This window comes from Eriocheir sinensis, chromosome 57 (assembly GCF_024679095.1).
Source record: "Eriocheir sinensis breed Jianghai 21 chromosome 57, ASM2467909v1, whole genome shotgun sequence".
Lineage (NCBI taxonomy): Eukaryota > Metazoa > Arthropoda > Malacostraca > Decapoda > Varunidae > Eriocheir > Eriocheir sinensis.
Genome location: NC_066565.1, coordinates 2432481 through 2460106, shown reverse-complemented (window position 1 = coordinate 2460106; position 27626 = coordinate 2432481). Strand labels below are relative to the sequence as shown.

The window sequence follows — 27626 nt, the reverse complement described above, 5'->3', positions numbered from 1 at the left end:
GGTGATAACCAGAGTAGCGCTAAAAGATATCATTATTTAAGGAGGCAATGGAGATAGAGAATAGAGCTGAATGGTGAATGCTACAGGTTTAGGACATGTAATACTGTAGTCTGTTTCATTTCATCTCTCCGTCGATAAAGCGGAAATCTTGATGAATGTGGCACCTGGGCGCTTCTATAGTTTTCCAAATATGTCGAGGCCGGTCTGGTGTTATCTCCCGCTGGTCCTCTCCTCCCCTCTGCTCTGCCACACTGTCCCAACACCTATTTTTCCCTCTCATATGTTACCTATAGTCTACATATGAGAGGAGGAGATAGGTGTTGGGGCTGTGTGGCAGAGCAGAGGGGAGGAAAGGACCCACAGGAGCCGACGCCAGACCAGCCTCGGCATATCTGGAGGACTATAACTAACAAGGTCGCATTATGGGAGACTGCTGCCCAAGAACACATATTTGACAAGGCTTTCGTAGGAGTTGTGGGCATATCCAGGAGTAGCTTTATGACCCTGGTGGTAGTTTGGCCCTTCCTCTGTACCGTGAACCTGAAGAAACGCTCATTAGAACCCGACTGACCCCCTCTTTGGCCTTGAGAATTAGCTGATGTGAGAACCAAAAGTGTCTAAAAATATCGACCACAATGCGCAGTTGCCACATGTAAGTTCACGAGTGGACAGACGGGATGAGACAGACTACAGCGTTACATACCTACGCACAGGAGCAGCGAGTAGCGGGCTTTTTTTTATATCATTGTGTTCTTTTTTTGTGTGCCCTTGAGCTGCCTCCTTTGCTGTAAAAAAAACAAAAACACTGTCACGGGCTGTGTAGTAACTGTTGCGTGTGTTTGTGGTGAAGATGGAATGTGATGCCCAGCTCTGGAGTGTGAGGGGGATGAAGCTGTGGAGGAGAACAGGACAGGCATCACCATCACCACCACCATCACCATCATCGTCACCACCAGAATACCTCCAGGCAGGTTGCACACACTCGTTAAAACTGGCTCGCTTTTTGTGTTATGAGGGTCTGGGTGTACTTATGGAGTGTGTGTGTGTGTGTGTGTGAGTGTGTTGAGTTTGTAAGGCTAAGCGAGTGGAGTTTTTATTCTATTTTTTATTTACGTTAGTGTGTGTGTGTGTGTGTGTGAGTGTGTTGAGTTTGTAAGGCTAAGCGAGTGGAGTTTTTATTCTATTTTTTATTTACGTTAGTGTGTGTGTGTGTGTGTGTGTGTGTGTGAAGAGTTTGTAAGGCTAAGCGAGTTTTTATTTATTTTTTATTTATGGTTAGGTTTGGGAATGGGGAGGCATGTGTCTGTGTGTGTGTGTGTGTGTGTGTGTGTGTGTGTGTGTGTGTGTGTGTGTGTGTGTGTAAAGGCTCAAGATTGCATGTTTTAAAGCACACCTGATTTCCTAACCATTGTTGCCGAGACCACAAGAAGCCCCCTTATAACTCTGTCAGCCCCTTACTGCATTTCATATTAATTTGTAAGCCCTTCATTTAACTTCCTCAGCCCTATATGTGAATTTGCAAGCCTGATTATAGCTCTTTCAGCCCCTTACTGCATTTCATATTAATTTGTAAGCCCTTCATTTAAATTCCTCAGCCCTATATGTGAATCTGCAAGCCCAATTATAGCTCTTTCAGCCCCCACTGCATTTTATAACAATTTGTAAGCCCTTTCATATAAATTCCTCAGCCCTATATGTGAATTTGCAAGCCTGATTATAGCTCTTTCAGCCCCCACTGCATTTCATATTAATTTGTAAGCCCTTCATTTAAATTTCTCAGCCCTATATGTGAATCTGCAAGCCCAATTATAGCTCTTTCAGCCCCTTACTGCATTTCATATTAATTTGTAAGCCCTTTCATATAAATTTCTCAGCCCTATATGTGAATTTGCAAGCCTGATTATAGCTCTTTCAGCCCCTTACTGAATTTTATATCAATCTGTAAGCCCTTTATATAAATTGCTAAGCCCGTGTATAGCTCTGTATGCCCCCAACTGCATCCAATATGAATCTGCAAAAACATGTATCAACTCTATCTTCACTTAACTTTGTGTACGGATAACGAGACCAACTTAAGTGTCGTTCTGCCGTAAGAGACGTGACTGGTGTGTGCCGGGCCGCCAATACCAGCGAGATAAGGACTGGTATTATCAAATGGGTCGGGTTCTTGGTACACCTGTTTTTCGAGGCAAGAGCGGAGTTGCGTCGAGTTGTCACGAGCGTTTTCCTCGGTCGTAGCACGGAAGCCTTGCACCCGAAATTGACCTCTCTTTTGGCTACTCTTGTCTTTTATAGGAGCGGCTTGTAGTGGGCTTTTTTTGTGTGTGTACTCTTTTTATTGCCCTTGAGCCGTGTCCTCTGATGTAAATAAATAAATAAATAAAAAATACTGTCAGGGTCATGAAACCACCCATGGAAGCCCCGACATCTTCCCCGAGAGGCTTTTCAAATAGACGAGTTTGATGATGTGGACCAAACAGCTAATGAAACGCATGTTACCGTGGATAAAACAATACGTCTTTTCTGAGTCCCGTCGGCATTGTCTCGTATAGTGCGAATCGTTCCTTGTTTTATTCTTTGTGTTCTGTCTCACATTCTGCCTGCCTCAGATACCACCTTCATCGTCCTTGTTGTGCTCTTCCTCTATGGCGAGTCAGCATCAAGGGGAGGTTAACCTGGTAGCTGCGGGGATCATGTTTCTTAACCCGTGGAGTACCGTTGATGTGTCTCACGCGTTAAAAGCGATTTGCAATTATATACCGTTGATGTGTCAGACACGTTTGCAAATTACCGTAATTAATCGCAATTGAAAGGACGCTCCCGTGCCCATCTAGACGCTCATGTGGGTACAGAGCGTCAACTTGAGTCAGCCTAGCCTCTCCTGGGCCAATATGCCCGCAGGGGTGACGCCGACCCACTTAGAAAGTGAATTTGGGCGTGTGACACAAACGAAATCAAGTCCGAAACAAAATGAAAACTTCCGATAATCATAGTGAGGTCAGCCGAGTAGTGACCTTGAGCCAGTCACACACACACACACACACACACACTCTATCACGGTTACCAAGCATTGAATTACGGAACCATTTTCATACGCACAAACTCTCGATTTCGCACTCAAAAACAGCGTATATCGACCGGCTGTACATACTTATAGCACAAAAACAACATTCGTATAAGGCGTGGGATGGCAACTTGAGGCCCCGGCAAGGTGGGCCGCAAGTCTACCTGGGCCAGCCATAAGCGGACAGGGGTGGTATCTGCGGAGCACTTATGCCCTAACCATTGTGTTGTGCACCTCACAGTCTAGGGAGGTGAGCGGGGAGCCGTCACAAGGGGTCACTGTGAGCCGGGACTAACAGGGGTCCTGAGTCCCTAACCCCCGTACTATTTGAGGGATGATTGTATTCTTCATTGGTGCTAATAGTATTGATTTTGATAACTGCTTTCATTGTGTAGGCTGTCACATATTATCCACGTAATCAGGCAGGCCATGTGACAGCAGGTTGCCAGAGCCTGATAACGCACACCTCAGACTCGGACACTGTGACTACATTGCTACTGAGGAAGGAGGTGACGGAGAGAGATGTAACAAAGATGTGAATGGGGATGTGCAATGAAGGGATGATGAATGCAAGATAAGGGTGTTCAGGCGGGCTTCTGTGCCGGCAACACGTCAACCAGAGGAAAACAAAGGACTGACAGACCAAACATCGGGGCGGGAAAATTATAAACTGCTAGTACTGCAAAGCTCATTAGGGTGGAGGTTCTTGTGGTGGCAACGCTGCATCAGAGAGAGGAAAATGAAGTGGCTGATAGATTTAACGAGGGAAAAAATGAATTAGAACTGCAGTAAACAAAACATGAGGGCTGGTAGAGTAATATAAGGAGGGGAAATACATGTTGTCAGTAGTTAACCTGGTACCAGCGGGGATCATGTTTCTTAATGGTCCCTCTAAGCGAGAAAAATGAGAAAAAATCACCCCTCACACAAACCATTTCATAATATATATCGAAGCATTTGTGATCAGATTATGTATCATCTGTTTGTGGGGTTTTAAATCACGGCACAAATTTGACCCATCGCTTCTACACGGTAAAGCCACAAATTTGGCCCGTCGCTGCTACCGGGCTAATGAGGGCTGGCAGGCTAAACACAGAAGAAAAAGTGAATTGTTAGCACTGGAAAATTGAAACTAAAGGATTGGCAGACTAACACAGTAATGGGAAAAAATAAATTACAGTATTGCCAAGTTTGAGGGCGGGCTTCTTGTGGTGGCAACTGTGGTTCACTAACATAGGAAAAAAATAAACTAGTATTGCCAAGTTTGAGGGCGGGCGTTTTATGGTGGTAACTGTGCTTCACTAACATAGGAAAAAATAAACTAGTATTGCCAAGTCTGAGGGCAGGCTTCTTGTGGTGGTAACTGTGGTTCATAAACATAGGAAAAAAATAAACTAGTATTGCCAAGTCTGAGGGCAGGCTTCTTGTGGTGGTAACTGTGCTTCACTAACATAGGAAAAAAATAAACTAGTATTGCCAAGTTTGAGGGCAGGCTTCTTGTGGTGGTAACTGTGGTTCATAAACATAGGAAAAAAATAAACTAGTATTGCCAAGTCTGAGGGCGGGCTTCTTGTGGTGGTAACTGTGCTTCACTAACATAGGAAAAAATAAACTGTTGCATTGCCAAGTCTGAGGCGGGCTTCTTGTGGTGGTAACTGTGCTTCACTAACATAGGAAAAAAATAAACTGGTATTGCCAAGTCTGAGGGCAGGCTTCTTGTGGTGGTAACTGTGCTTCACTAACATAGGAAAAAATAAACTAGTATTGCCAAGTCTGAGGGCGGGGTTCTTGTGGTGGTAACTGTGCTTCACTAACATAGGAAAAAATAAACTAGTATTGCCAAGTCTGAGGGCAGGCTTCTTGTGGTGGTAACTGTGCTTCACTAACATAGGAAAAAATAAACTAGTATTGCCAAGTCTGAGGGCGGGCTTCTTGTGGTGGTAACTGTGCTTCACTAACATAGGAAAAAATAAACTAGTATTGCCAAGTCTGAGGGCAGGCTTCTTGTGGTGGTAACTGTGCTTCACTAACATAGGAAAAAAATAAACTAGTATTGCCAAGTCTGAGGGCAGGCTTCTTGTGGTGGTAACTGTGCTTCACTAACATAGGAAAAAATAAACTAGTATTGCCAAGTCTGAGGGCAGGCTTCTTGTGTTGGTAACTGTGCTTCACTAACATAGGAAAAAAATAAACTAGTATTGCCAAGTCTGAGGGCAGGCTTCTTGTGGTGGCAACTGTGCTTCATAAACATAGGAAAAAAATAAACTAGTATTGCCAAGTCTGAGGGCAGGCTTCTTGTGGTGGCAACTGTGCTTCATAAACATAGGAAAAAAATAAACTAGTATTGCCAAGTCTGAGGGCGGGCTTCTTGTGGTGGTAACTGTGCTTCACTAACATAGGAAAAAAATAAACTAGTATTGCCAAGTCTGAGGGCAGGCTTCTTGTGGTGGCAACTGTGCTTCATAAACATAGGAAAAAAATAAACTAGTATTGCCAAGTCTGAGGGCGGGCTTCTTGTGGTGGTAACTGTGGTTCACTAACATAGGAAAAAAATAAACTAGTATTGCCAAGTCTGAGGGCAGGCTTCTTGTGGTGGTAACTGTGATTCACTAACATAGGAAAAAATAAACTAGTATTGCCAAGTCTGAGGGTGGGCGTTTTGTGGTGGTAACTGTGCTTCACTAACATAGGAAAAAAATAAACTAGTATTGCCAAGTCTGAGGGCAGGCTTCTTGTGGTGGTAACTGTGCTTCACTAACATAGGAAAAAAATAAACTAGTATTGCCAAGTCTGAGGGCGGGCTTCTTGTGGTGGTAACTGTGGTTCACTAACATAGGAAAAAATAAACTAGTATTGCCAAGTCTGAGGGCGGGCTTCTTGTGGTGGTAACTGTGCTTCACTAACATAGGAAAAAATAAACTGTAGCATTGCCAAGTCTGAGGGCAGGCTTCTTGTGGTGGCAACTGTGCTTCACTAACATAGGAAAAAATAAAAGTTCGAGGGTGGGCATTTTGTGGTGGCAACTGTGGTTCACTAACATAGGAAAAAAATAAACTAGTATTGCCAAGTCTGAGGGCGAGCGTTTTGTGGTGGTAACAGTGGCACTCTTTCCTTCCTTCCGTAGGAGTATCTGGGGACCACCGGGACAGGCACCTCCGGGTCGGCATCGGTGGTGGAGGAGGCAGCGGCGGCGGCGGCGGTCACCCTCTCATGCCCATACTGCCAGCGGACATTCACCTACCGTAGCGACCTTAACCGGCACGTTCGCTCCCACACCGGCGAGAAACCGTACACTTGCACCCACTGCGACTACCGCGCCACACAGAAGACCCACTTGAACGAGCACATCAAACGACGTCACCAGCACCTGACTTAGCGTTACGCCCCGCCCACCACGCCTCAAAGCCTGTGGGGGATACTGTGAAGGGGGGATGCATGGGGGTGGTGGTGGGCGGGTGATGGATGATGGTTTATGTGTGTGTGTGTGTATATAAGAGAGACTAGTTTAGTGTTAGCATGTATGTGTGACTGAGGGAAGGACTGTATATGTGTGTGTGTGTGTGAAGAGATGACGGACAAATTGAGGTAACTTCCGAGGTTGGAATATCAAGTAACGGAAGAGAGAGATAGAGAGAGGAAGGTGACGGAAGGCTATATGGATAAGAACATGAGATTCAAGAAAGGCGAAGGTAGTATGGAAAAAGCTATCAACGTGGGTTTGTGTAAAGACTTGGATGCTGTCATTGGGCTTATAAGAGAGAATGGAATGACAGGGGGAGCTTTTTTGACAGGCACCGAAGTAAACAATCTCTTAAGACCACAAGAACCACTGCCAAAATAATGTCTGCACCAGCACTGTGTTATATGAAGCCTCCTGGTTCTAGTGGAGGGGAGACTTGACGAAACAGAACCCCATAGCAAGAACTCATGTATAGAGGACCAAATCTTAAGCTCCATGTTCTATCAAGTGTTCTGGTTCTAGTGGAAGGGTGACTTGACGAAACAGAACCCCATAGCAAGAACTTGGACTGTATAGAGAACCAAAACTTACCCCCATGTTCTATCAAGTGTTCTGGTTCTAGTGGAAGGGAGACTTGACGAAACAGAACCCCATAGCAAGAACTTGGACTGTATAGAGAACCGAAATTTACCCCCATGTTCTATCAAGTGTTCTGGTTCTAGTGGAGGGGTAACTTGATGAAACAGAACCCCATAGCAAGAACTTGGATTGTATAGAGAACCACAACTTACCCCCATGCTCTATCAAGTGTTCTGGTTCTAGTGGAGGGGAGACTTGACAAAACAGAACCCCATAGCAAGAACTCATGTATAAAGAACCAAAACTTTAGCTCTATCAAGTGTCCTGTTTTGTGAAAGGGCGACTTGATGAAACAAACCCCATAGCAAGAAGTTATGCATAAGGAACCAAAACTTTAGCTCTGTGTTGGATGTTTTGTGAAAGGGTAACTTGAAAAAGAACCACACATAGCAAGAACTTGGACTGTATAGAAGACTCAAATTGTAACATCGATGAATTGTGAGGGCTAACCAGATACCTTCCCTGATCAACATTACGTAACTGAATTAACACAACAAAACCTACATAGCAAGAACCCAAATTATAGCACAAATACGTTGATCTGAACTTGAGAATGTGCAAAAACCCGATGAATTGTGAGGGCTAACCAGATACCTTCCCTGATCAACATTACATAACTGAATTAACAAAACCTACATAGCAAGAACCCAAATTATAGCACAAATACGTTGATCTGAACTTGAGAATGTGCAAAAACCCGATGAATTGTGAGGGCTAACCAGATACCTTCCCTGATCAACATTACATAACTGAATTAACAAAACCTACATAGCAAGAACCCAAATTATAGCACAATTACGTTGATCTGAACTTGAGAATGTGCAAAAACCCGATGAATTGTGAGGGCTAACCAGATACCTTCCCTTATCAGCATTACGCAACTGAATTAACAAAACAAAACCTACATAGGAAGAACCCAAATTACAGCATATATACATTGATCTGAACTTGAGAATGTGCAAAAACCCAATGAATTGTGAGGGCTAACCAGATACCTTCCTTATCAGCATTTCGTAACTGAATTAACACAACAAAATCCCACATAGCAAGAACCCAAACTTTAGCATAATGTTCTACGAGTGTCCTGTGTTGCTGTGTGAAAATGTACGTTGATTTGAACTTGAGAATGTGCAAAAACCCGATGAATTGTGAGGGCTAACCAGACACCTTCCTGATCAGCATTACGTATCTGAATTAACACAACAAAACCCACATAGCAAGAACCCAAATTATAGCACAATTACGTTGATCTGAACTTGAGAATGTGCAAAAACCCGATGAATTGTGAGGGCTAACCAGATACCTTCCCTGATCAACACTACGTAACTGACTTAACACAACAAAACCCCACATAGCAAGAACCCAAACTTTAGCATAATGTTCTACGAGTGTCCTGTGTTGGTCTGTGAAAATGTACGTTGATCTGAACTTGAGAGTGTGAGAAAAACAGACTCCTTTGACCCAGGAAATAATGAGGAAGAAAGTAAGATAAGATGAAGACTGAAAGAGATGTGAGGGAAACTTTCAGGCCTTGGAAATGTGAAAAGCTAGATCGATATGGACTGAGAAAGACATACAGTGAGCTGAATGTGTGTGTGTGTGTGTGTGTGTGTGTGTGTGTGCGCAAGACTGTTTCTAGCTCCAACAAACACACAGGAACAATGACATGGTGTGGGATACGACCAGAAACAAAAACACTGTGCAGGACATAGGAGAACAGGAACATGGTATTAGGGACACGCAGGAACAGTGACATGGTACAGACACACAGAAAGAAGGACATGGTGTGTGGGATATGCAGGAACAACATGACATAGGAATCAATAGAGGAACATGAGTAGCAGGACACAGGAGAACAAGAACATGGTATTGGGGACACGCAGGAACAGTGACATGGTACAGACACACAGAAAGGAGGACATGGTGTGTGGGATAGGCAGGAACAACATGACATAGGAATCAATAGAAGGACAAGTAGCAGGACACAGGAGAACAAGAACATGGTATTAGGGACACGCAGGAACAGTGACATGATACAGACACACAGAAAGAAGGACATGGTGTGTGGGATAGGCAGGAACAACATGGCATAGGAATCAATGTGAGTGCCAACCCGACATGGTACGCTAGACACAAAACCTACGGAAACGCACGAACACTCAACTTCTCTGGGATGCATGTAAGGGGGTATGTGGGGGGTGGGGGGTGGGGGTGGGGTGTTAGAACTATGTGGTAGGGTGTGTATGAGGTTTAGGGGGCATAGCAGGGACTTAGAGAGGAGCACAGCAGCGGTAGAGACTTTGGTAGATAGCGGAAATGCCGTGGATGCCGAGGGTAGTGAGGAGTTAGGTGTGTGTGTGTGTGTGTGTGTGTGTGTGTGTGTGTGTGTAAGCATCTCAGGAAAGCCAATACCACAAGACTTACGATACTTCTTGTACATAAACACATCAGGGACTCTTACTGTGTGTGTGTGTGTGTGTGTGTTTTGGAGGGCGTTAGGGATGGGTTGTGTTTGTGTTCGTTCATGTGTTTGCATTTCTTTGTCTATTAGGTCTCTCTCTCTCTAAGGACATGCCTATCAAGTGTACATATAAACGGTTGTGTGTGTGTGTGTGTGTGTGTGTGTGTGAGAGAGAGAGAGAGAGAGAGGGTTTGGGGCTCGTCAAACACACTTATGTTTCGTCTAATTCTGTTCATTTGTTTTCCATGTTTGTCGGCGCTCTAGTTTGCCAAGTTGTGTTGCCGAGGGTGTCGTCTGTCTCCTTGCATTCCTTGCGTTGCTGCGACTCAACACAAAAACTCATCAGTCACTTTTATTTTATTTATTTATTTAATTTTTTTTTTACAGCAAAGGAGACAGTGCAAGGGCGTAAAGGAAAGAAAACAATATTGAAAAAAAGCCCGCTATTTACTGCTTTCCGAAATGAAGAATATTGACAGAGTCGTATAAAGGAGTGAATCGAGGGAGAATTAGCCTTTTTTTGTTTTGTTGTCGTTTCCTCCGTACTTGTTGCCAGTCATCTGTATCTTTGGGTCGTATTATAAGAAATTTCGCCGTCCAAAAACACCTATTTGACAAGGCTTTCATAGGAGTTGTGGGCATTTCCAGGAGTAGTTTTATGACCCCGGTGGTAGTGTGACCCTTCCTCTGTACCATCAACCTGAAGAAACACTCATTAGAACCCGACTGACCCCCTCTTTGACCTCTAGAAATAGGTGATGTGAGCAGCGATAGTGTTTTTTGATACCGACCAATAACTTATAGAAATGGAAGACTGTTTACGTAGTCATCGGAGGGAAGTGAACTGAGGCGACTGAAGGAGATGATAGACGGTCATCTCAGAGGAGCGAATCAGAATGGAACTGTCATTTTTTTCACTACATTCTAATTCATTTATACAATTTCCCTAAACAAAGGAATAAGTTTTGTAAGGAATATAAATCAACACTTGTCGTAGAGAGAATCGAAGGGATGTTTGTTTACTAAGGAATATAAATCAACACTTGTCATAGAGAGAATTGAAGGGATGTTTGTTTTGTAAGGAATATAAATCAACACTTGTCGTAGAGAGAATCGAAGGGATGTTTGTTTTCTAAGGAATATAAATCAACACTTGTCGTAGAGAGAATTGAAGGGATGTTTGCTTACTAAGGAATATAAATCAACACTTGTCGTAGAGAGAATCGAAGGGATGTTTGTTTACTAAGGAATATAAATCAACAATTGTCGTAGAGAGAATCAAAGGGATGTTTGTTTACTAAGGAATATAAATCAACAATTGTCGTAGAGAGAATCGAAGGGATGTTTGTTTACTAAGGAATATAAATCAACAATTGTCATAGAGAGAATTGAAGGGATGTTTGTTTACTAAGGAATATAAATCAACACTTGTCGTAGAGAGAATTGAAGGGATGTTTGTTTACTAAGGAATATAAATCAACACTTGTCGTAGAGAGAATTGAAGGGATGTTTGTTTACTAAGGAATATAAATCAACACTTGTCGTAGAGAGAATCAAGAGGATGTTTGTTTTCTAAGGAATATAAATCAACACTTGTCGTAGAGAGAATCAAGAGGATGTTTGTTTTCTAAGGAATATAAATCAACACTTGTCGTAGAGAGAATCGAAGGGATGTTTGTTTACTAAGGAATATAAATCAACAATTGTCATAGAGAGAATTGAAGGGATGTTTGTTTACTAAGGAATATAAATCAACAATTTTCATAGAGAGATTTGATGGGATGTTTGTTTACTAAGGAATATAAATCAACACTTGTCGTAGAGAGAATCGAAGGGATGTTTGTTTACTAAGGAATATAAATCAACACTTGTCGTAGAGAGAATCGAAGGGATGTTTGTTTACTAAGGAATATAAATCAACACTTGTCGTAGAGAGAATCAAGAGGATGTTTGTTTACTAAGGAATATGAATCAACACTTGTCGTAGAGAGAATCGAAGGGATGTTTGTTTACTAAGGAATATAAATCAACACTTGTCGTAGAGAGAATCGAAGGGATGTTTGTTTACTAAGGAATATAAATCAACACTTGTCGTAGAGAGAATTGAAGGGATGTTTGTTTACTAAGGAATATAAATCAACACTTGTCGTAGAGAGAATCGAAGGGATGTTTGTTTACTAAGGAATATAAATCAACACTTGTCGTAGAGAAAATCGAAGGGATGTTTGTTTACTAAGGAATATAAATCAACACTTATCGTAGAGAGAATTGAAGGGATGTTTGTTTACTAAGGAATATAAATCAACACTTGTCGTAGAGAGAATCGAAGGGATGTTTGTTTACTAAGGAATATAAATCAACACTTGTCGTAGAGAGAATCGAAGGGATGTTTGTTTACTAAGGAATATAAATCAACACTTGTCGTAGAGAAAATCGAAGGGATGTTTGTTTACTAAGGAATATAAATCAACACTTGTCGTAGAGAGAATTGAAGGGATGTTTGTTTACTAAGGAATATAAATCAACACTTGTCGTAGAGAGAATCAAGAGGATGTTTGTTTACTAAGGAATATAAATCAACACTTGTCGTAGAGAGAATCGAAGGGATGTTTGTTTACTAAGGAATATAAATCAACACTTGTCGTAGAGAGAATCGAAGGGATGTTTGTTTACTAAGGAATATAAATCAACACTTGTCGTAGAGAATCGAAGGGATGTTTGTTTACTAAGGAATATAAATCAACCCTTGACGTATAGAGAATCGAAGGGATGTTTGTTTACTAAGGAATATAAATCAACACTTGTCGTAGAGAGAATCGAAGGGATGTTTGTTTACTAAGGAATATAAATCAACAATTGTCATAGAGAGAATTGAAGGGATGTTTGTTTACTAAGGAATATAAATCAACACTTGTCGTAGAGAGAATTGAAGGGATGTTTGTTTACTAAGGAATATAAATCAACAATTGTCGTAGAGAGAATCAAGAGGATGTTTGTTTACTAAGGAATATAAATCAACACTTGTCGTAGAGAGAATCGAAGGGATGTTTGTTTACTAAGGAATATAAATCAACACTTGTCGTAGAGAGAATTGAAGGGATGTTTGTTTACTAAGGAATATAAATCAACACTTGTCGTAGAGAGAATCGAAGGGATGTTTGTTTACTAAGGAATATAAATCAACACTTGTCGTAGAGAGAATCGAAGGGATGTTTGTTTACTAAGGAATATAAATCAACACTTGTCGTAGAGAGAATCAAGAAGATGTTTGTTTTCTAAGGAATATAAATCAACACTTGTCGTAGAGAGAATCGAAGGGATGGTTGTTTTCAAAGGAATATAAATCAACAATTGTCGTAGAGAGAATCGAGAGGATGTTTGTTTACTAAGGAATATAAATCAACACTTGTCGTAGAGAGAATCAAGAGGATGTTTGTTTACTAAGGAATATAAATCAACAATTGTCGTAGAGAGAATCGAAGGGATGTTTGTTTACTAAGGAATATAAATCAACAATTGTCGTAGAGAGAATCGAAGGGATGTTTGTTTACTAAGGAATATAAATCAACAATTGTCGTAGAAAGAATCGAAGGGATGTTTGTTTACTAAGGAATATAAATCAACACTTGTCGTAGAGAGAATCAAAGGGATGTTTGTTTTCTATTTCCACATACGACCGAAACAACAGAAGACCGATCAAGTCGCCTCAGAGGAGTGGGAAACATCCATTATTTCCCCAAGTATTCGCAACCATTTATTTACACAATTTACCGAAACGAAAAACACACCAAGTCATCGCAGAGAAGTGGATTGAAATGGAGCTGTCCCATTGCTCACCGTTCTCACATACAGTCCACCGGAAGGGAAGAACACGAGTGGAAGGGTTGTCACGTCACTGGGGGCAGGGTGGAAGGGCAACTGTATCTGGTGGGGTCGTTGCTGATGGCTCGTAAATTTGCACGGAGGGGAAAAAAAACTGTTAGAAGGATCGATGTTACGTTTAATAAGTTCGTCTTGCCATTAATTCTCCGGCTGTCTTGATAATGATGATAGTGTGTGTGTGCGTGTGTGTGTGTGTGAAGGAGTGAAAGATAGAGAGAGAGAGAGAGAGGGAATCAATTGTAGTATCTTAGTTGTGTATATATGTATTTATATTTTCACGTATAATCAAGTTTTCATTCTTTTTTTTGGTGCAGTGAAGGAGGAAAGGAATAAAATGGTCTGTCAATAAATTTACTTCGTTTTCTATGAATAAACGAAAATGCCAATGGTGTGTTCCTGTCACCAGCCTGTCTGTCTGTCTGTCTGTCTGTCTGTCTGTCTGTCCGAGGAGGTGTCCATTATTAAACATTTCTCAGTCCTGTCTACCGACCTAACCAGTTCTCTCTCTCTCTCTCTCTCTCTCTCTCTCTCTCTCTCTCTCTCCACACACACATAGACAAACATTTCTTAGCCCTATCTACCTATACCTATCTCTCTCTCTCTCTCTCTCCTTGGAGGTAATGGAGATGACTGATAATGATTCTGGAGGAAGAGGAGAAGGGAGATAACAGTGATGATTATATAAAAGAAGGAGATGGAGGAGGAGGAGAAGGAGACGGAGGAAAGATTAATAGTAGTAGTAGTAGAGTTGAAGGAGACAGAGGAGGATGTTGCTGGAGGTCCTGGATGAGGTAGAAGGGATGAACACAGAAGTAGCGTTGATAGTAACAGTAGGAGAGGAGGGTATCAGGTCACCTCTCCTCCCGAAATTGACCTGTCTTTCTCCTCCTCCTCCTCCTCCTCCTCTACTGCATGGAGAGACACTGGTATCCTTGTATGTCCCTCTTTTTCCTCTCATTCTTTCTCCTCCTCCTCCTCCTCTTTTTCTTCTTATTCTTCCTCCTCCTCCTCCTCCTCTTCTTATTCTTTCTCCTCCTCCTCCTCCTCTACTGCATGGAGAGACACTGGAGTTGAAGGAGACAGAGGAGGATGTTGCTGGAGGTCCTGGATGAGGTAGAGGAGATGAACACAGAAATAGCGTTGATAGTAACAGTAGTAGAGGAGGGTATCAGGTCACCTCTCCTCCCAAAATTGACCTATCTTCGGCCACTCCTCTTTTTTATTTTTTTTTATTTTTATTTATTTATTTACGTCTACGCCTGTATAATGCTGGTAGACTTGCTTGAGGGGCCTGGATGGTGTTTGGCCCCAGCCCATCATGGCACAGGCAAGTGTTTATAGTGGTGCCATCTTAACTCTTGAAGGAGCAGTGAGTAGCGGGCTTTTTTTCATTACTGTTTTCTTGTTTTTTTTGCCCTTGAACTGTTTCCTCACTGTAAAAAAAAGTAGCAATGGCAGAGAACCACACACCTAACACACACACACACACACACACACACACCACTGTTGCCAGATTGTCGTACTCAGAGCATAGTATTTCCCGGTTCATGGCGCCTAACTATTGCCAAGAAATATCAGGAATTAAATAGTTTAACGATAATTATAAGTGAATCTCCTTATTGGGATCCACCATACAAATTTTGGGTCAGAAGTTGGTAAATATATGACGCTGAGTAAGACAATCTGGCAACTCTGACACACACACACACACACACACACACACACACACACACACACACATATACGAACAAGGCAATGAGACCAACTTCATCATATTATAGGGAGGCGGCGGCAATGGCGGGGACGTTGTAGCGATGGTCCCTATGACTACGACAACCCTGACAGCGAACTCCTTTACCGACGGTGGGCGCTGGACAAACAACAACAACAACAACAACAACAACAGCAGTGGAGATGGATATAGCGGAAGAGGACGAGGAGGAGGAGGAGGAGGAGGAGGAGGCGTGAATCCCAGCACACTACCACTACACACACAACCCCAACTGCCAGACCAAGTAACGTTTCGACCCACCGGTGCCCCGAACATCCGCTGTGCGTTCTGCGGCAAGGGCTTCCTGCATAACAGCACCTACCAGCGGCACGTGGTCACACACACCGGGGAGCGGCCCTTCACCTGCTCCCACTGCCCCTACGCCACGACACGCAAGTACCACCTCAAAATTCACCTCCTGAAGAACCACCGAGCCCTGATCTCTACGACTGAGGCGGGGGGTGGTGAGGGGGGTGGGGGGGGTGGGGGTGGTCCTGCCGCTGCGGCCCCGACAACTATTGGTTCAGAGTCGCGTATGGTTGTTGGACCTCCTCCACCTCCTCCGCCTCCTCCTCCTCTTCTTCCACAGCTTCGGCCTCTTCCACGAAAGCATAAATGAGTGTTTGAAAGTGTTGCTACGTTCCTTTACTGCCTCCTCCTCCTCCTCCTCTTCCTCTTCCTCCTCTTTTTCTTCTGATTCTTCTCCTCCTCCTCCTCTACTGCATGGAGAGACACTGGTATCCTTTCAAGTCCTCCTCCTCCTCCTCCTCTTTTTCTTCTCCTCCTCCTCCTCTACTGCATGGAGAGACACTGGTATCCTTTTATATCCTCTTCCTCCTCCTCCTCCTCTTTTTCTTCTCCTCCTCCTCCTCTACTGCATGGAGAGACACTGGTATCCTTTCAAGTCCTCCTCCTCCTCCTCTTCTCCTCCTCCTCCTTTACTGCATGGAGAGACACTGGTATCCTTTTATAACCTCTTCCTCCTCCTCTTCCTCCATAAAATATCCCATCCTCTCACGTCACGAAGTTGTTAAAGTATTCCTTCCTTCATTGTAACATAACCTCCGAGATTTTTATTGAGTGCAAAGACGAAATAAAGCTAATAGAACATCTGTACAACTTGCTGTGTATGAATTATCCCTCAGGCTCACAATTGGTATGTAGCATTTATAAGCAAGGGAGAATATATTTTTTTTCCCATACCTCCGAGGATGCAATGAAGCACAACCTAACCATCCGATCTCTCTCTCTCTCCTTCCCTATCCAGACCACCACCACCACAGCCACCACCAGCAACACCTTCTGCCCCTTCTGCGGTAAGAGTTCCTTCCGCGACATGTCCGATCTCCGCCGCCATGTTCGGACCCACACTGGAGAGCGGCCATTTAGGTGCCCGCGCTGCCCCTATTCGGCGACACGGAATGAACACCTTGTGGCCCATGTCAGAAGGAAGCACGGCCTGGGGGAGTCGAGTTGATGGGGGGAGAGGAGGAGGAGGAGGAGGAGGAGGAAGACTGTGGGTTGTGTTATGGAAAGAGGAGGAAGAGTAAGTGATGGGGAAGAAAGAATGTGTTTGGTAAGATGATGGAGGAGGAGGAGGAGGAGGAGGAAGACTGTGGGAGAAGGGAAACAGGAGGAGGAGGAGGAGGAGGAGGAGGAGGAATCAGGAATAACAGGCTTTAAAATGTCACAATAAGAGGAGGAGGAGGAGGAGGAGGAGGAAAACTGTGGAAGAAGGGAAAGAGGAGGAAGAAAGTTGTGTAAGAGGAGAAGAAAGAGGAGGAGGAGGAGGAAAGTAGAAAAAGTTAACCAAAAAAAAACAAAAACATTGAAGAGGCTATTGTGTGGAGGAGAAGGAGGAGGAGGAGCAGAAGAGGAGAAAAAGGAGGAGGAGGAGGAGGAGGAGGAGGTGGAGGTGGAAGAAAGTAAACATTAAGAGTTCACTAATGGGGAAAAAAAAAGAGGAAGAGGAGGAGGAAGAGAGGAGGAGGAGGAGGAGGAGGAGGAGGAAGAGCAGAAGAGGAGAAAAAGGAGGAGGAGGAAGAAGAAAGTAAACATTAAGAGTTCACTGATGGGGGAAAAAAAAAAAAGAAGAGGAGGAGGAAGAGAGGAGGAGGAGGAGGAGGAGGAAGAGGGCATTGAGATCAGGAAGATAACCAAACATAACAAAATAAAACTCCAGGAATTTTATCTCCAAACAAAACACAAAGAAATTTAATGTGGTGTGTGTGTGTGCGTGTGTGTGTGTATATAATATGTATTTTTTGGTCAGAATAAAAGATTGCGTTAAGTAACCTCTTATTTGCATGTCCTTACCCGGCTACCTAAATGTGTGTGCGTGTGTGTGTGTGTGTGTGTGTGTGTGTCAGAGTGGTTTGGGTCATTGATAAGTCCAGGGTCGCATCTATTAACTAAATTTCTATCTCGCTCTACAATCATCTCCCTTCACCATCACTTTTTCAAGAACTTAACCCAGTCATCAGAGTAGGGGAGATACCTGTATATTCACTATTTTCAACCCATCCGCTGCGATTGGCACGGATTTCGCCTTCACTGGTAGCCTGGTAACATACACTCCCAGGTCTTTCTCTGCCTCTGTGGTGGATAGTGGAGTGTTTCCCATGTGGTATTGGTGTGCTGGATATCCCTTCACTGGTAGCCTGGTAACATACACTCCCAGGTCTTTCTCTGCCTCTGTGGTGGATAGTGGAGCGTTTCCCATGTGGTATTGGTGTGCTGGATATCCCTTCACTGGTAGCCTGGTAACATACACTCCCAGGTCTTTCTCTGCCTCTGTGGTGGATAGTGGAGCGTTTCCCATGTGGTATTGGTGTGCTGGATATCCCTTCACTGGTAGCCTGGTAACACACTCCCAGGTCTTTCTCTGCCTCTGTGGTGGATAGTGGAGTGTTTCCCATGTGGTATTGGTGTGCTGGATATCCCTTCACTGGTAGCCTGGTAACATACACTCCCAGGTCTTTCTCTGTCTCTGTGGTGGATAGTGGAGTGTTTCCCATGTGGTATTGGTGTGCTGGATATCCCTTCACTGGTAGCCTGGTAACATACACTCCCAGGTCTTTCTCTGCCTCTGTGATGGATAGTGGAGTGTTTCCCATGTGGTATTGGTGTGCTGGATATCCCTTCACTGGTAGCCTGGTAACATACACTCCCAGGTCTTCCTCTGCCTCTGTGGTGGATAGTGGAGTGTTTCCCATATGGTATTGGTGTGCTGGATATCCCCTCCCAAGGTGCAGGACTTTACATTTTTCTGCATTGAATTGTAGCAGCCACTTTTTGTTCCACTCCTGTAGCTTGGTGAGGTCTTCTTGTAGGAAATCCCAGTTAAGGGGTTAAGGCTCATTCCCATCACTTGTAGTCTATCTTTTTTTATTTTTTATACTTTTGGTTTGTAGATTATCGGCCCTTTGCTACAGGTCTCATTCCCATTGCTTGTAGTCCGCCTGTTGCAATATTTGGACCCTATATTTCAACACTGAAGCGCCCAAGTTCACACATTTGACAAGGCTTTCGTAGTATTGTCAAGACACCACCCGAAATTGACCTCTCTTTTGGCTACTCTTTACTTCCGTCTATTATGGGAGTGGTGAGTAGCGGGCTGTTTTTTTCTACACGCTTTTTGTTGCCCTTGAGCCGTCTCCTTTGTTGTAAAAAATAAATAAATAAATAAATAAAAATATAAAAAAATCTGGTACTTTTATGGCCCTGGTGGTAGTTTGGCAATGCCTCTTACATGAACCCACAAAACTACTTATTAGAATCTGATTAATCTCTCTACCAGCCTGAGGAAATACTTGATCACGCCCCTCCCGCCCTCTACTGACCTTTGACCCCATATAGTTCCTCCCGTGACCCATACAATCAGATCTTTACTAACCTTCTCAAGGCGTCCTTCCTCCTGGACCTTTAGTGCTGCTGTCACTGAGGGCCGAAGGGCTGTGGATCGAAGCTCTCTCGCCAAGGTCCTGCTGCGTCAAGTCACCTCCTGGGCCGCCAGTCTGTATATCAGTAACTGAATGGTAATATTGTGTGTGTGTGTGTGTGTGTGTGTGTGTGTTTTTTACAACAAAGGAGACAGCTCAAGGGCACACAAAAAAGTAAACAATAAAAAAAAGCCTGCTACTCGCTGCTCACAAAAAGAAACCAAAGAGGTGGCTGAAAGAGAGGTCAATTTCGGGAGGAGAGGTGTCCAGATACCCTTCTCTTGAAAGAGTTCAAGTCGTAGGCAGGAGGAAATACAGAAGAAGGAAGATTGTGTGTGTGTGTGTGTGTGTGTGTGTGTGTGTGTGTGTCTCAGTTTCCACAGACACATTTTGTAGTAAAGTTGTTGTTCCTAACAGAGTGGTCAGTGGTTGGGGCTGCACAGTGTGGTGTTCCAAACCCCAGCCAGTAATCAGAGTCACATTCTTACACATTTCAGCGACCAAGCAGACACCTCTGACAAGGCTTTCATAGGAGTTGTGGACATTACCAATGGAAGTCTTATAAACCTGGTGGTAGTTTGACCCTTCCTCTGTATCATGAGGTTAAAGATACGTAAGAAATAACAAAAACTTTTTCAAATTCTTTCAGGCGTGCAAACATGACACTAACACAATCACATCACTGAGAGACAACAATAACACATGAACCCTTAACTCCTTGGCTGCGTATTTCCTACAAGAAGACCTCGCCAAGCTACAGGAATGGAACAAAAAGTGGCTGCTATAATTCAATGAAGAAAAATGTAAAGTCATGCAGCTTGGGAGGGGAAATTCAACATACCAATACCACATGGGAAACTCCACTATCCACCACAGAGGCAGAGAAAGACCTGGGAGTGTATGTTACCAGGCTACCAGTGAAGGGATATCCAGCACACCAATACCACATGGGAAACACTCCACTATCCACCACAGAGGCAGAGAAAGACCTGGGAGTGTATGTTACCAGGCTACCAGTGAAGGGATATCCAGCACACCAATACCACATGGGAAACACTCCACTATCCACCACAGAAGCAGAGAAAGACCTGGGAGTGTATGTTACCAGGCTACCAGTGAAGGGATATCCAGCACACCAATACCACATGGGAAACACTCCACTATCCACCACAGAGGCAGAGAAAGACCTGGGAGTGTATGTTACCAGGCTACCAGTGAAGGGATATCCAGCACACCAATACCACATGGGAAACACTCCACTATCCACCACAGAGGCAGAGAAAGACCTGGGAGTGTATGTTACCAGGCTACCAGTGAAGGGATATCCAGCACACCAATACCACATGGGAAACACTCCACTATCCACCACAGAGGCAGAGAAAGACCAGGGACTATATGTTACCAGACTACCAGTGAAGACAAAATACGTGCCAATCGCAGCGGACGGGTTAAAGCGCAGGTGTCAATACCAGCGGTTTGAGCCCAGGAACCAGCTGTTGAGTTTTGTCAACACCCGCGCTTTAGGGGCTAACAAAGTATTACTGGTCTGGTCGTAAGCTGTAAGTCCTACATCATAACACAATGAGTACCTGTAGCTTATGTGAGAGCCAAAATCATCTGGGAATACCAACCTCAACACTACAAACAAAACCATTAGTGCTAAACCCCTTTACTGCACCTTGACGAGGGCAAAGGCACGGACCACAAAGAAAAGGGTGGCAAGTCACAAGTGTTCACTCTTTATTCACACAGCCAAACAAGTGGTGACAAACAATGGCATATCTATGTAACTTGTAAACAAAATCACAATGTTGAAGTTCATGGCATAAGGCTCAAGTCACTCTTCCTTCAGCACAAGAGGACGCACAACACCTCGCTACTCTACACTGCACCAGCTCCATACAGACTTACACGTCACTACAACACTTGGGGATCTTTGGCGTGGCGCTGTGTCTACGATAACCCGGCCAGCCCAACACAGACAGTACGTACACTGGTGGCTGGCGGCTGTGACTCTACTATCCGGTGGCGGTTGGGTTACTGACGCCGGTAGGGGCACCCTGCAGCCTCGCCCGGTGTGCCTTCAGCTTCTCGCGCTTGAAGAACCCTTTCTGTGAGGAGGGGAGGCTGTGTTAGTGCGTGCGTTTGTTACCACTGATGCAGCCGGACCTAAACATTCTGCACGGTGAGGGGAGACTTTGTTTACATATTAGTTATGCTGCAGCTGGCCCCGAGAATTTGGCATGGAGGGGAGACTTTGTTAATGTACCTTTGCAAAACTAAAGACACTTTCCCAATCTTTGCACAATATAGAGGCTGTCCCAATCTTGCCCACCCCTAGCCGGGCAGGAAAGGATGCTGCTGATTGGGTAGTGGTGGGCGGAGTGTCTGAGGTCTCCTCCACCACAACTCACGTAGGTTCACACACAGTTCATGTTTCTTGGCACGGGTCACCGGACAGTAATAGTGGAGTCACTCCGCGCCTCCGAAATACGATATTATGTTTTCCATGTTATAGTTAAGGGACAAAATACATGTCCCTCAACCATAATATGAAGGGGCAAGTACTTAAAAGAAAAGAAAAAGGCCTAATCCCCTTCCCCTAACGATCTTGGGGGACCCGTGGGAAATTGGGAGTTTTGGGTGGGGGAGCATGAAAACGAGTAATTTGTGCTTGTAATAAGGTTGAAAATCAACGAAATAACAACAAGAAACAAAGTATAGTGCACTATTGGCATAACCTAACCTAACCTAACCTATCGCCGCTGAGGATAATAAACTAAACCAACTACTTGAACTCTGGAACCTCTTGCCCATTAACCGTGTAGCAGCGATGGGCCAAATTTGTGGCTTTACCATGTAGCAGCGACGGGCCAAATTTGTGGCTTTACCATGTAGCAGCGACGGGCCAAATTTGTGGCTTTACCGTGTAGCAGCGACGGGCCAAATTTGTGGCTTTACCGTGTAGCAGCGACGGGCCAAATTTGTGGCTTTACCGTGTAGCAGCGACGGGCCAAATTTGTGGCTTTACCATGTAGCAGCGACAGGCCAAATTTGTGGCTTTACCATGTAGCAGCGACAGGCCAAATTTGTGGCTTTACCGTGTAGCAGCGACAGGCCAAATTTGTGGCTTTACCATGTAGCAGCGACGGGCCAAATTTGTGCCATGATTTAAACCCCTCAAAATAGATGATACATAAACTGATCACAAATGCTTTGATATATATAATGAAATGGTTTGTGTGAGTGATGATTTTTTCTCATTTTTCTCGCTTAGAGGGACCATTAAGAAACATGATCCCTGCCGCTACCAGGTTAAAACTGGATCCCTGGACACCCCCACCTTAAAATGATAACCCCTTACCTTTACTGGACGGAATATATTGTTGCAGCGTGGAGAAGGAAGTGGTGGAACCGCTCGGCAACATCCGGGAACGTCCGCTTGAACATGGACTCGGCCAAATAGCTGGCGATACGGTGAGTGCGCCTCCCACACCTGGGAATGTTGCCCCTCCCTTCCCTCCACTCCTGCTGTACATTTTGGGTGTGGACACCACTCTGACGATCCACAAAGTTCAATGAGTGCTTGACTGTGGAGTGGGTGTAGCCTTTGGCACTTAGGTTATTGTAGCTGCTCCGGCAGTCTGTAACTATGTGAGTGCCCGGGAGAATGTTGTCTTGGATAACTCTCAGGAGAGTCTCCTCGTCCCGGCTCACCACAGGCACTAGGAAGGCTTTGCTGGAGCCTCTCTCCACGCCACCCACTACCCACGTGCCTTCTATAACACGTCCACCTTTGTAATTTCTCTTGTCAAACTTGGCTTCATCGACCTCCACAGTCTTGCCCTGGCCACCAAGTTTGGCAGAGTTGTGGACGCAATAGTCCACAGCCACTTCCCGACAAAAAGAAAACCAGTCAATGACTGTCTTGGCGTCAACACGCACTTCCCGCGCACAAAATTTGACAGTTTTTTGTCGTTGGTTCCACAAATATGTCACATATATGATCTGGCTGACACTCAAGTTGGACCTGCTGAACCACGAGTTCTTCTTTGCCGAGCGGAAGAACCGGCAGCGCTGAACCACAGATTTCTTGTTGTTTTGAACACGACGCTGCCGGTCACACCTAAACACAAAATTTTTCTTAATATCGAGGTCACTGTCACATTTTGGGCACTTATAGGTGCGCCGTATCAATTTGTGGCCGCACAAGAAATCTAAAGTTTTCTCTTCATCCTGAAACATCCACCCCAATTCAATCAAGTTCCAGTCACATCCACCACATGTGTCCGCCATCTCTAAACGCCAGTGTAGAGGGAGCTGACTTCCCGGCGGCGGTGGTGGAGGCGTTGTCCTGGCAGTGTTGGGGCTGAGGGTGTGGCTGGCCAGCAGGTCCCCAGCGCTGGCCCATGGGTGTGGAGCCTGGCCAGGGATGCTGTAAGAACATAAGAACATAGGGAGACCGCAAGAGGCCGACTGGCCTACACAAGGCAGCTCCAGATCCCCCCCCCACTACCACCTGCCATCCTCATCCATGTAGCTATCCAGTCTCCTCTTAAAACAAGCTATCGTCCCTGCACTCACTATGTGATTGATGAGTCTATCCCATCCCCCCGCCACCCTATTACTAATCCAATGCCTGCCAATTTCCCTCCTAAATCTATACTTTTCTAATTTAAATCCATTACTGCGTGTTCTATCCTGGTGGCTAATTCTCAGTACTTTACTTATATCGCCTTTGTTGTAACCCTTGACCCATTTGAATACTTCTATCAGATCTCCCCGCACTCTTCGTCTCTCTAGTGAATGTAAGTTGAGATGTTTCAGCCTATCTTGATATGGGAGGTTCCTCAGCCCCTGAATCATCTTGGTCATCCTCCTCTGAACTGATTCTAGCAAGTTGATGTCCATTCTGTAGTGTGGGCACCAAAACTGGACAGCATAATCTAAGTGTGGCCTAACTAACGCTAAATAGAGTCTGGGGATGACCTCTGTACTCCTGTTGGTTACCGTTCTGTTAATAAAGCCTAATACCCTGTTAGCCCTATTCCTTGCACTAATACATTGCTTCCTTAGTTTTAGGTCAGAGTTCACCAACACTCCCAAATCCCTTTCACATTCTGCTCTATTTATCGCTGTGGAGTCTAAACTATACCTGTGTAATGGGTTGCGTGTTCCTATACTAAGTATGCTAAACTTGGTGATGTTAAAATCCATCTGCCATTTCTCTGACCAAGCTGACAGTTTGTTGAGATCCTCCTGCAGTGCTCTAGCATCCTCCCCTGTCCTAATAGTGCGTCCTATTTTGGTGCCATCCGCAAATTTACCCATGTCACTAGTTATCCCATTGTCTATGTCATTGATGTGGAAAATGAATAAAAATGGGCCTAAAACTGAACATTGAGGAACCCCACTGGTAACATTACCCCATTCGGATATCTTACCGTTAATGGTAACCCTCTGTTTCCTGTTGCTAATCCACGCCCTAATCCAATCATAAACCTTCCCTCCCATTCCATGAGCCCTGACTTTATTTAACAGTCTCTGGTGAGGTACTTTATCGAAGGCTTTACTAAAATCAAGATAAACTACATCGTAACTCTCATTGTTAGCTGCCTCATATACTCTATTGTAAAAGGATAAAAGATTAGTAAGGCACGACTTTCCTTTAGTAAACTCATGCTGTGAGTCGTGAATTGAATTATGTCTGTCAATATGGTCCCTAATACTATCTGCTATTATTGACTCAAGCATTTTACCTAATTCTGACGTCAAACTAGTCAGCCCAACGCCTATAATTTTGTATAGATTTGTCTCCCTTCTTAAATACTGGAATAACGTGTGCCTGCCTCCACGAAACAGGCACCACCCCTGTGTTTAGCTACTTCCTAAAAACTTTTGTTAGCTGCCCACTGATTTCAGATTTACATTCTTTTAATACCCTGGGAAAAATTTCATCTGGCCCTGGCGCCTTAGTAACTTCTGAGTCTATCTATCTGTCTAATCACGACCTCCCTACTTACACTGATGTAAGTGTTAGTGTGATATGTTTGGTATTTATGGATGTGTGTGTTACAAGTACGTTGACAGTTTGCATTGTGAAAGTATGTTTGTGGGTCAATGTCAATGTGAGTGCTTGTGATCTTGTACATAAGTAAGTCTGTGCTCTTGTCTGCGTATGTGAAGAGGTTCCATGTTTATCTGTTGTTTGATCCGTGTTGTGATTCCAGGCGTTCAAGTGTAATTGTTTGTAACGAATCTAGCCTCCTTGGTGTTGATTTGTTCTAACCTATCAACGTTTCTGTGTGAGCTGGGCCTCTTCCAGAAGACTACTGTGAGTGTAAGGATCCCACACCATAGAGCAGTATTCAAGTGTTGGTCTCACAAGCGTGTTATAAGCTTCCCACACCGTAGAGCAGTATTAAAGTGTTGGTCTCACAAGCGTGTTATAAGCTTCCCACACCATAGAGCAGTATTAAAGTGTTGGTCTCACAAGTGTGTCATAAGCTTCCCACACCATAGAGCAGTATTAAAGTGTTGGTCTCACAAGTGTGTCATAAGCTTCCCACACCGTAGAGCAGTATTAAAGTGTTGGTCTCACAAGTGTGTCATAAGCTTCCCATACCATAGAGCAGTATTAAAGTGTTGGTCTCACAAGTGTGTCATAAGCTTCCCACACCATTGAGCAGTATTTAAGTGTTGGTCTCACAAGTGTGTCATAAGCTTCCCACACCGTAGAGCAGTATTAAAGTGTTGGTCTCACAAGTGTGTCATAAGCTTCCCATACCGTAGAGCAGTATTAGTGTTGGTCTCACAAGTGTGTCATAAGCTTCCCACACCATTGAGCAGTATTTAAGTGTTGGTCTCACAAGTGTGTCATAAGCTATGTGTTTACTGTCAGGTGTGCAGTTATGTAAATTCCTCCTCATTATAGTATCACCTGACAAGTGCCCTACGCATCATTGACCCAAATCCCTTTAGATCGGTTCTCCCTGAGGTATATCATCTAACCTTTTTCAGCGCTGGCCCGTGGGTGTGGAGCCTTCGTCGTCGCCTTCTTCTGGGGTGTTTTAGGGGGCTGGTTGGGCAGGGCCAGAAGGGATGCTTCTTCTTGGGTGTTTTATGGGGCTAGTGAGGCTGCGGGACCACACCACAGCCTCCAGAGCCCCGTAGAAGGGATGCAGCTCGGGCCTCGGCGCGTGCTGTTGTTGTTGTTGCTCTTGCTCTTGCTGTACAGGTGACCCGTTGGAGAGTCAGACTTTCATATACCTGTAAAACTAAAAACAACACAAGCAGTATCCATTACAAATCTTCCAATTCCCTATTTCTTGCACACCACATCTTTTCCAGAAAACTCTTCATGGCTTCTATAATTCTATCATTTGCTTCATCACTCAGTCCCAGCAGCAGCAGCATCCATTCCCTCTCTGTCCTTGCAATCCTCCCATTCACATCCCAGCCCATCTCACTCAGTGCCACCCTCATCATCTCCGTCCTTTCTCTCCGGTACCTCCCACACACCAGCAGCAGCATCCATTCCCTCTCTGTCCTTGCAATCCTCCCATTCACATCCCAGCCCATCAGTGCCACCCTCATCATCTCCGTCCTTTCTCTCCGGTACCTCCCACACACCAGTATCACATGCACGACAGTTTCGACATCCACACCCCTGTCACACATCTGTCATGCGGGACTCAGACCACCAGTAATTTCCTGCATTGTTGCATTGTTCATTGTTGTCACCTGTCAGTGTTGCCAACTGGAACTTTATAATTCCGCTACACGCACGAGCCTCAAACACGCTACATTGGACCACAAACGATACTAATTGTAAATATATTTCCACATCAGACGAAATAATGTTATCTGCTGGTTACTGTATAGCGACCCCCCCACACCTGCCCTGACGCGACCCCCCCACACCTGCCCTGACGCGACCCCCCCACACCTGCCCTGACGCGACCCCCCCACACCTGCCTTGACGCGACCCCCCCACACCTGCCCTGACGCGACCCCCCCACACCTGCCCTGACGCGACCCCGCCACACCTGCCCTGACGCGACCCCCACACCTGCCTTGACGCGACCCCCCCCACACCTGCCGTGACGCGACGCCCCCACACCTGCCCTGACGCGACGGCCCCACACCTGCCCTGACGCGACGGCCCCACACCTGCCCTGACGCGACGCCCCCACACCTGCCCTGACGCGACGGCCCCACACCTGCCTTGACGCGACGGCCCCACACCTGCCCTGACGCGACGGCCCCACACCTGCTCTGACGCGACGGCCCCACACCTGCCCTGACGCGGCCCCACACCTGCCCTGACGCGACCCCCACACCGGCCCTGACGCGACCCCCCCACACCGTCCCTGACGCGACCCCCCCACACCTGCCCTGACGCGACG

The 27626-nt window shown here is 44.9% G+C and overlaps 4 protein-coding genes and 2 long non-coding RNA genes across 44 annotated transcripts in view; 3 read left to right on the top strand and 3 right to left on the bottom strand.

Moving 5' to 3' along the window:
• LOC126984539 (longitudinals lacking protein, isoforms A/B/D/L-like) overlaps window positions 1–16789 on the top strand; it is a 37400-nt gene extending 20611 nt beyond the window's left edge. For 2 of the 7 annotated variants that reach the window (XM_050838254.1, XM_050838253.1), the window contains 2 exons: window positions 851–971; window positions 15292–16396. In XM_050838254.1, the coding sequence (XP_050694211.1) occupies window positions 851–971; window positions 15292–15896 (726 nt within the window). In that variant the 3' untranslated portion in view covers window positions 15897–16396. Of the gene's footprint in view, window positions 1–850; window positions 972–6188; window positions 6441–15287; window positions 16397–16544 lie in introns of those variants that run through there. The other 5 variants (XM_050838256.1, XM_050838259.1, XM_050838261.1 and 2 more) reach the window with 4 other exon arrangements.
• LOC126984543 (uncharacterized) lies at window positions 7479–11370 on the bottom strand. 16 transcript variants are annotated; one of them, XR_007736996.1, is made up of 3 exons: window positions 8531–10741; window positions 8331–8392; window positions 7479–7620 (listed from the first exon to the last, which is right to left on the bottom strand). XR_007736996.1 is itself a non-coding variant. In XM_050838277.1 (2 exons), exon 1 carries the CDS (start codon window positions 9697–9699, stop codon window positions 8533–8535), a length of 1167 nt encoding a protein of 388 aa, XP_050694234.1. In that variant the 5' UTR covers window positions 9700–10738; the 3' UTR covers window positions 7527–7663; window positions 8510–8532. The 16 variants fall into 16 exon arrangements, 1 of the variants encoding a protein (XP_050694234.1); XR_007736989.1 differs by adding an exon at window positions 7928–8158 and having other exon boundaries at window positions 7514–7663; window positions 8331–10735; XR_007736992.1 differs by adding an exon at window positions 7928–8021 and having other exon boundaries at window positions 7514–7663; window positions 8331–10735.
• LOC126984554 (uncharacterized) lies at window positions 14150–15244 on the top strand. Its single transcript, XR_007737013.1, has 2 exons — window positions 14150–14297; window positions 14620–15244. It is a non-coding gene; the product is annotated as an uncharacterized LOC126984554 (long non-coding RNA).
• On the bottom strand, window positions 15990–16530 carry LOC126984552 (uncharacterized). The gene is made up of 2 exons (XR_007737010.1): window positions 16252–16530; window positions 15990–16105 (listed from the first exon to the last, which is right to left on the bottom strand). It is a non-coding gene; the product is annotated as an uncharacterized LOC126984552 (long non-coding RNA).
• A 600-nt stretch (window positions 16790–17389) lies between the features above and the next one.
• Window positions 17390–27626, top strand: part of LOC126984542 (uncharacterized) — a 135158-nt gene continuing 124921 nt past the window's right edge. For 13 of the 17 annotated variants that reach the window (XR_007736987.1, XM_050838274.1, XM_050838268.1 and 10 more), the window contains exons 1-2: window positions 17390–18056; window positions 18154–18450. Coding sequence is in view for 14 of the 17 variants with exons in the window: in XM_050838274.1 (XP_050694231.1) it covers window positions 17899–18056; window positions 18154–18450 (455 nt within the window). In the remaining 3 variants the exon portion in view is untranslated. The remainder of the gene's footprint in view (window positions 18057–18153; window positions 18451–27626) is intronic. The other 4 variants (XR_007736985.1, XR_007736986.1, XM_050838263.1 and 1 more) reach the window with 3 other exon arrangements.
• On the bottom strand, window positions 21097–26931 carry LOC126984546 (uncharacterized). Of its 2 annotated transcripts, XM_050838281.1 has the most exons (4): window positions 26840–26931; window positions 26230–26728; window positions 22583–23653; window positions 21097–21329 (listed from the first exon to the last, which is right to left on the bottom strand). In XM_050838281.1, the coding sequence occupies exon 3, from the start codon at window positions 23512–23514 to the stop codon at window positions 22585–22587; it is 930 nt and encodes a 309-aa protein (XP_050694238.1). In that variant the 5' UTR covers window positions 23515–23653; window positions 26230–26728; window positions 26840–26931; the 3' UTR covers window positions 21097–21329; window positions 22583–22584. The 2 variants fall into 2 exon arrangements, with proteins under 2 accessions (XP_050694238.1, XP_050694237.1); XM_050838280.1 differs by lacking the exon at window positions 26840–26931 and having other exon boundaries at window positions 26230–26783.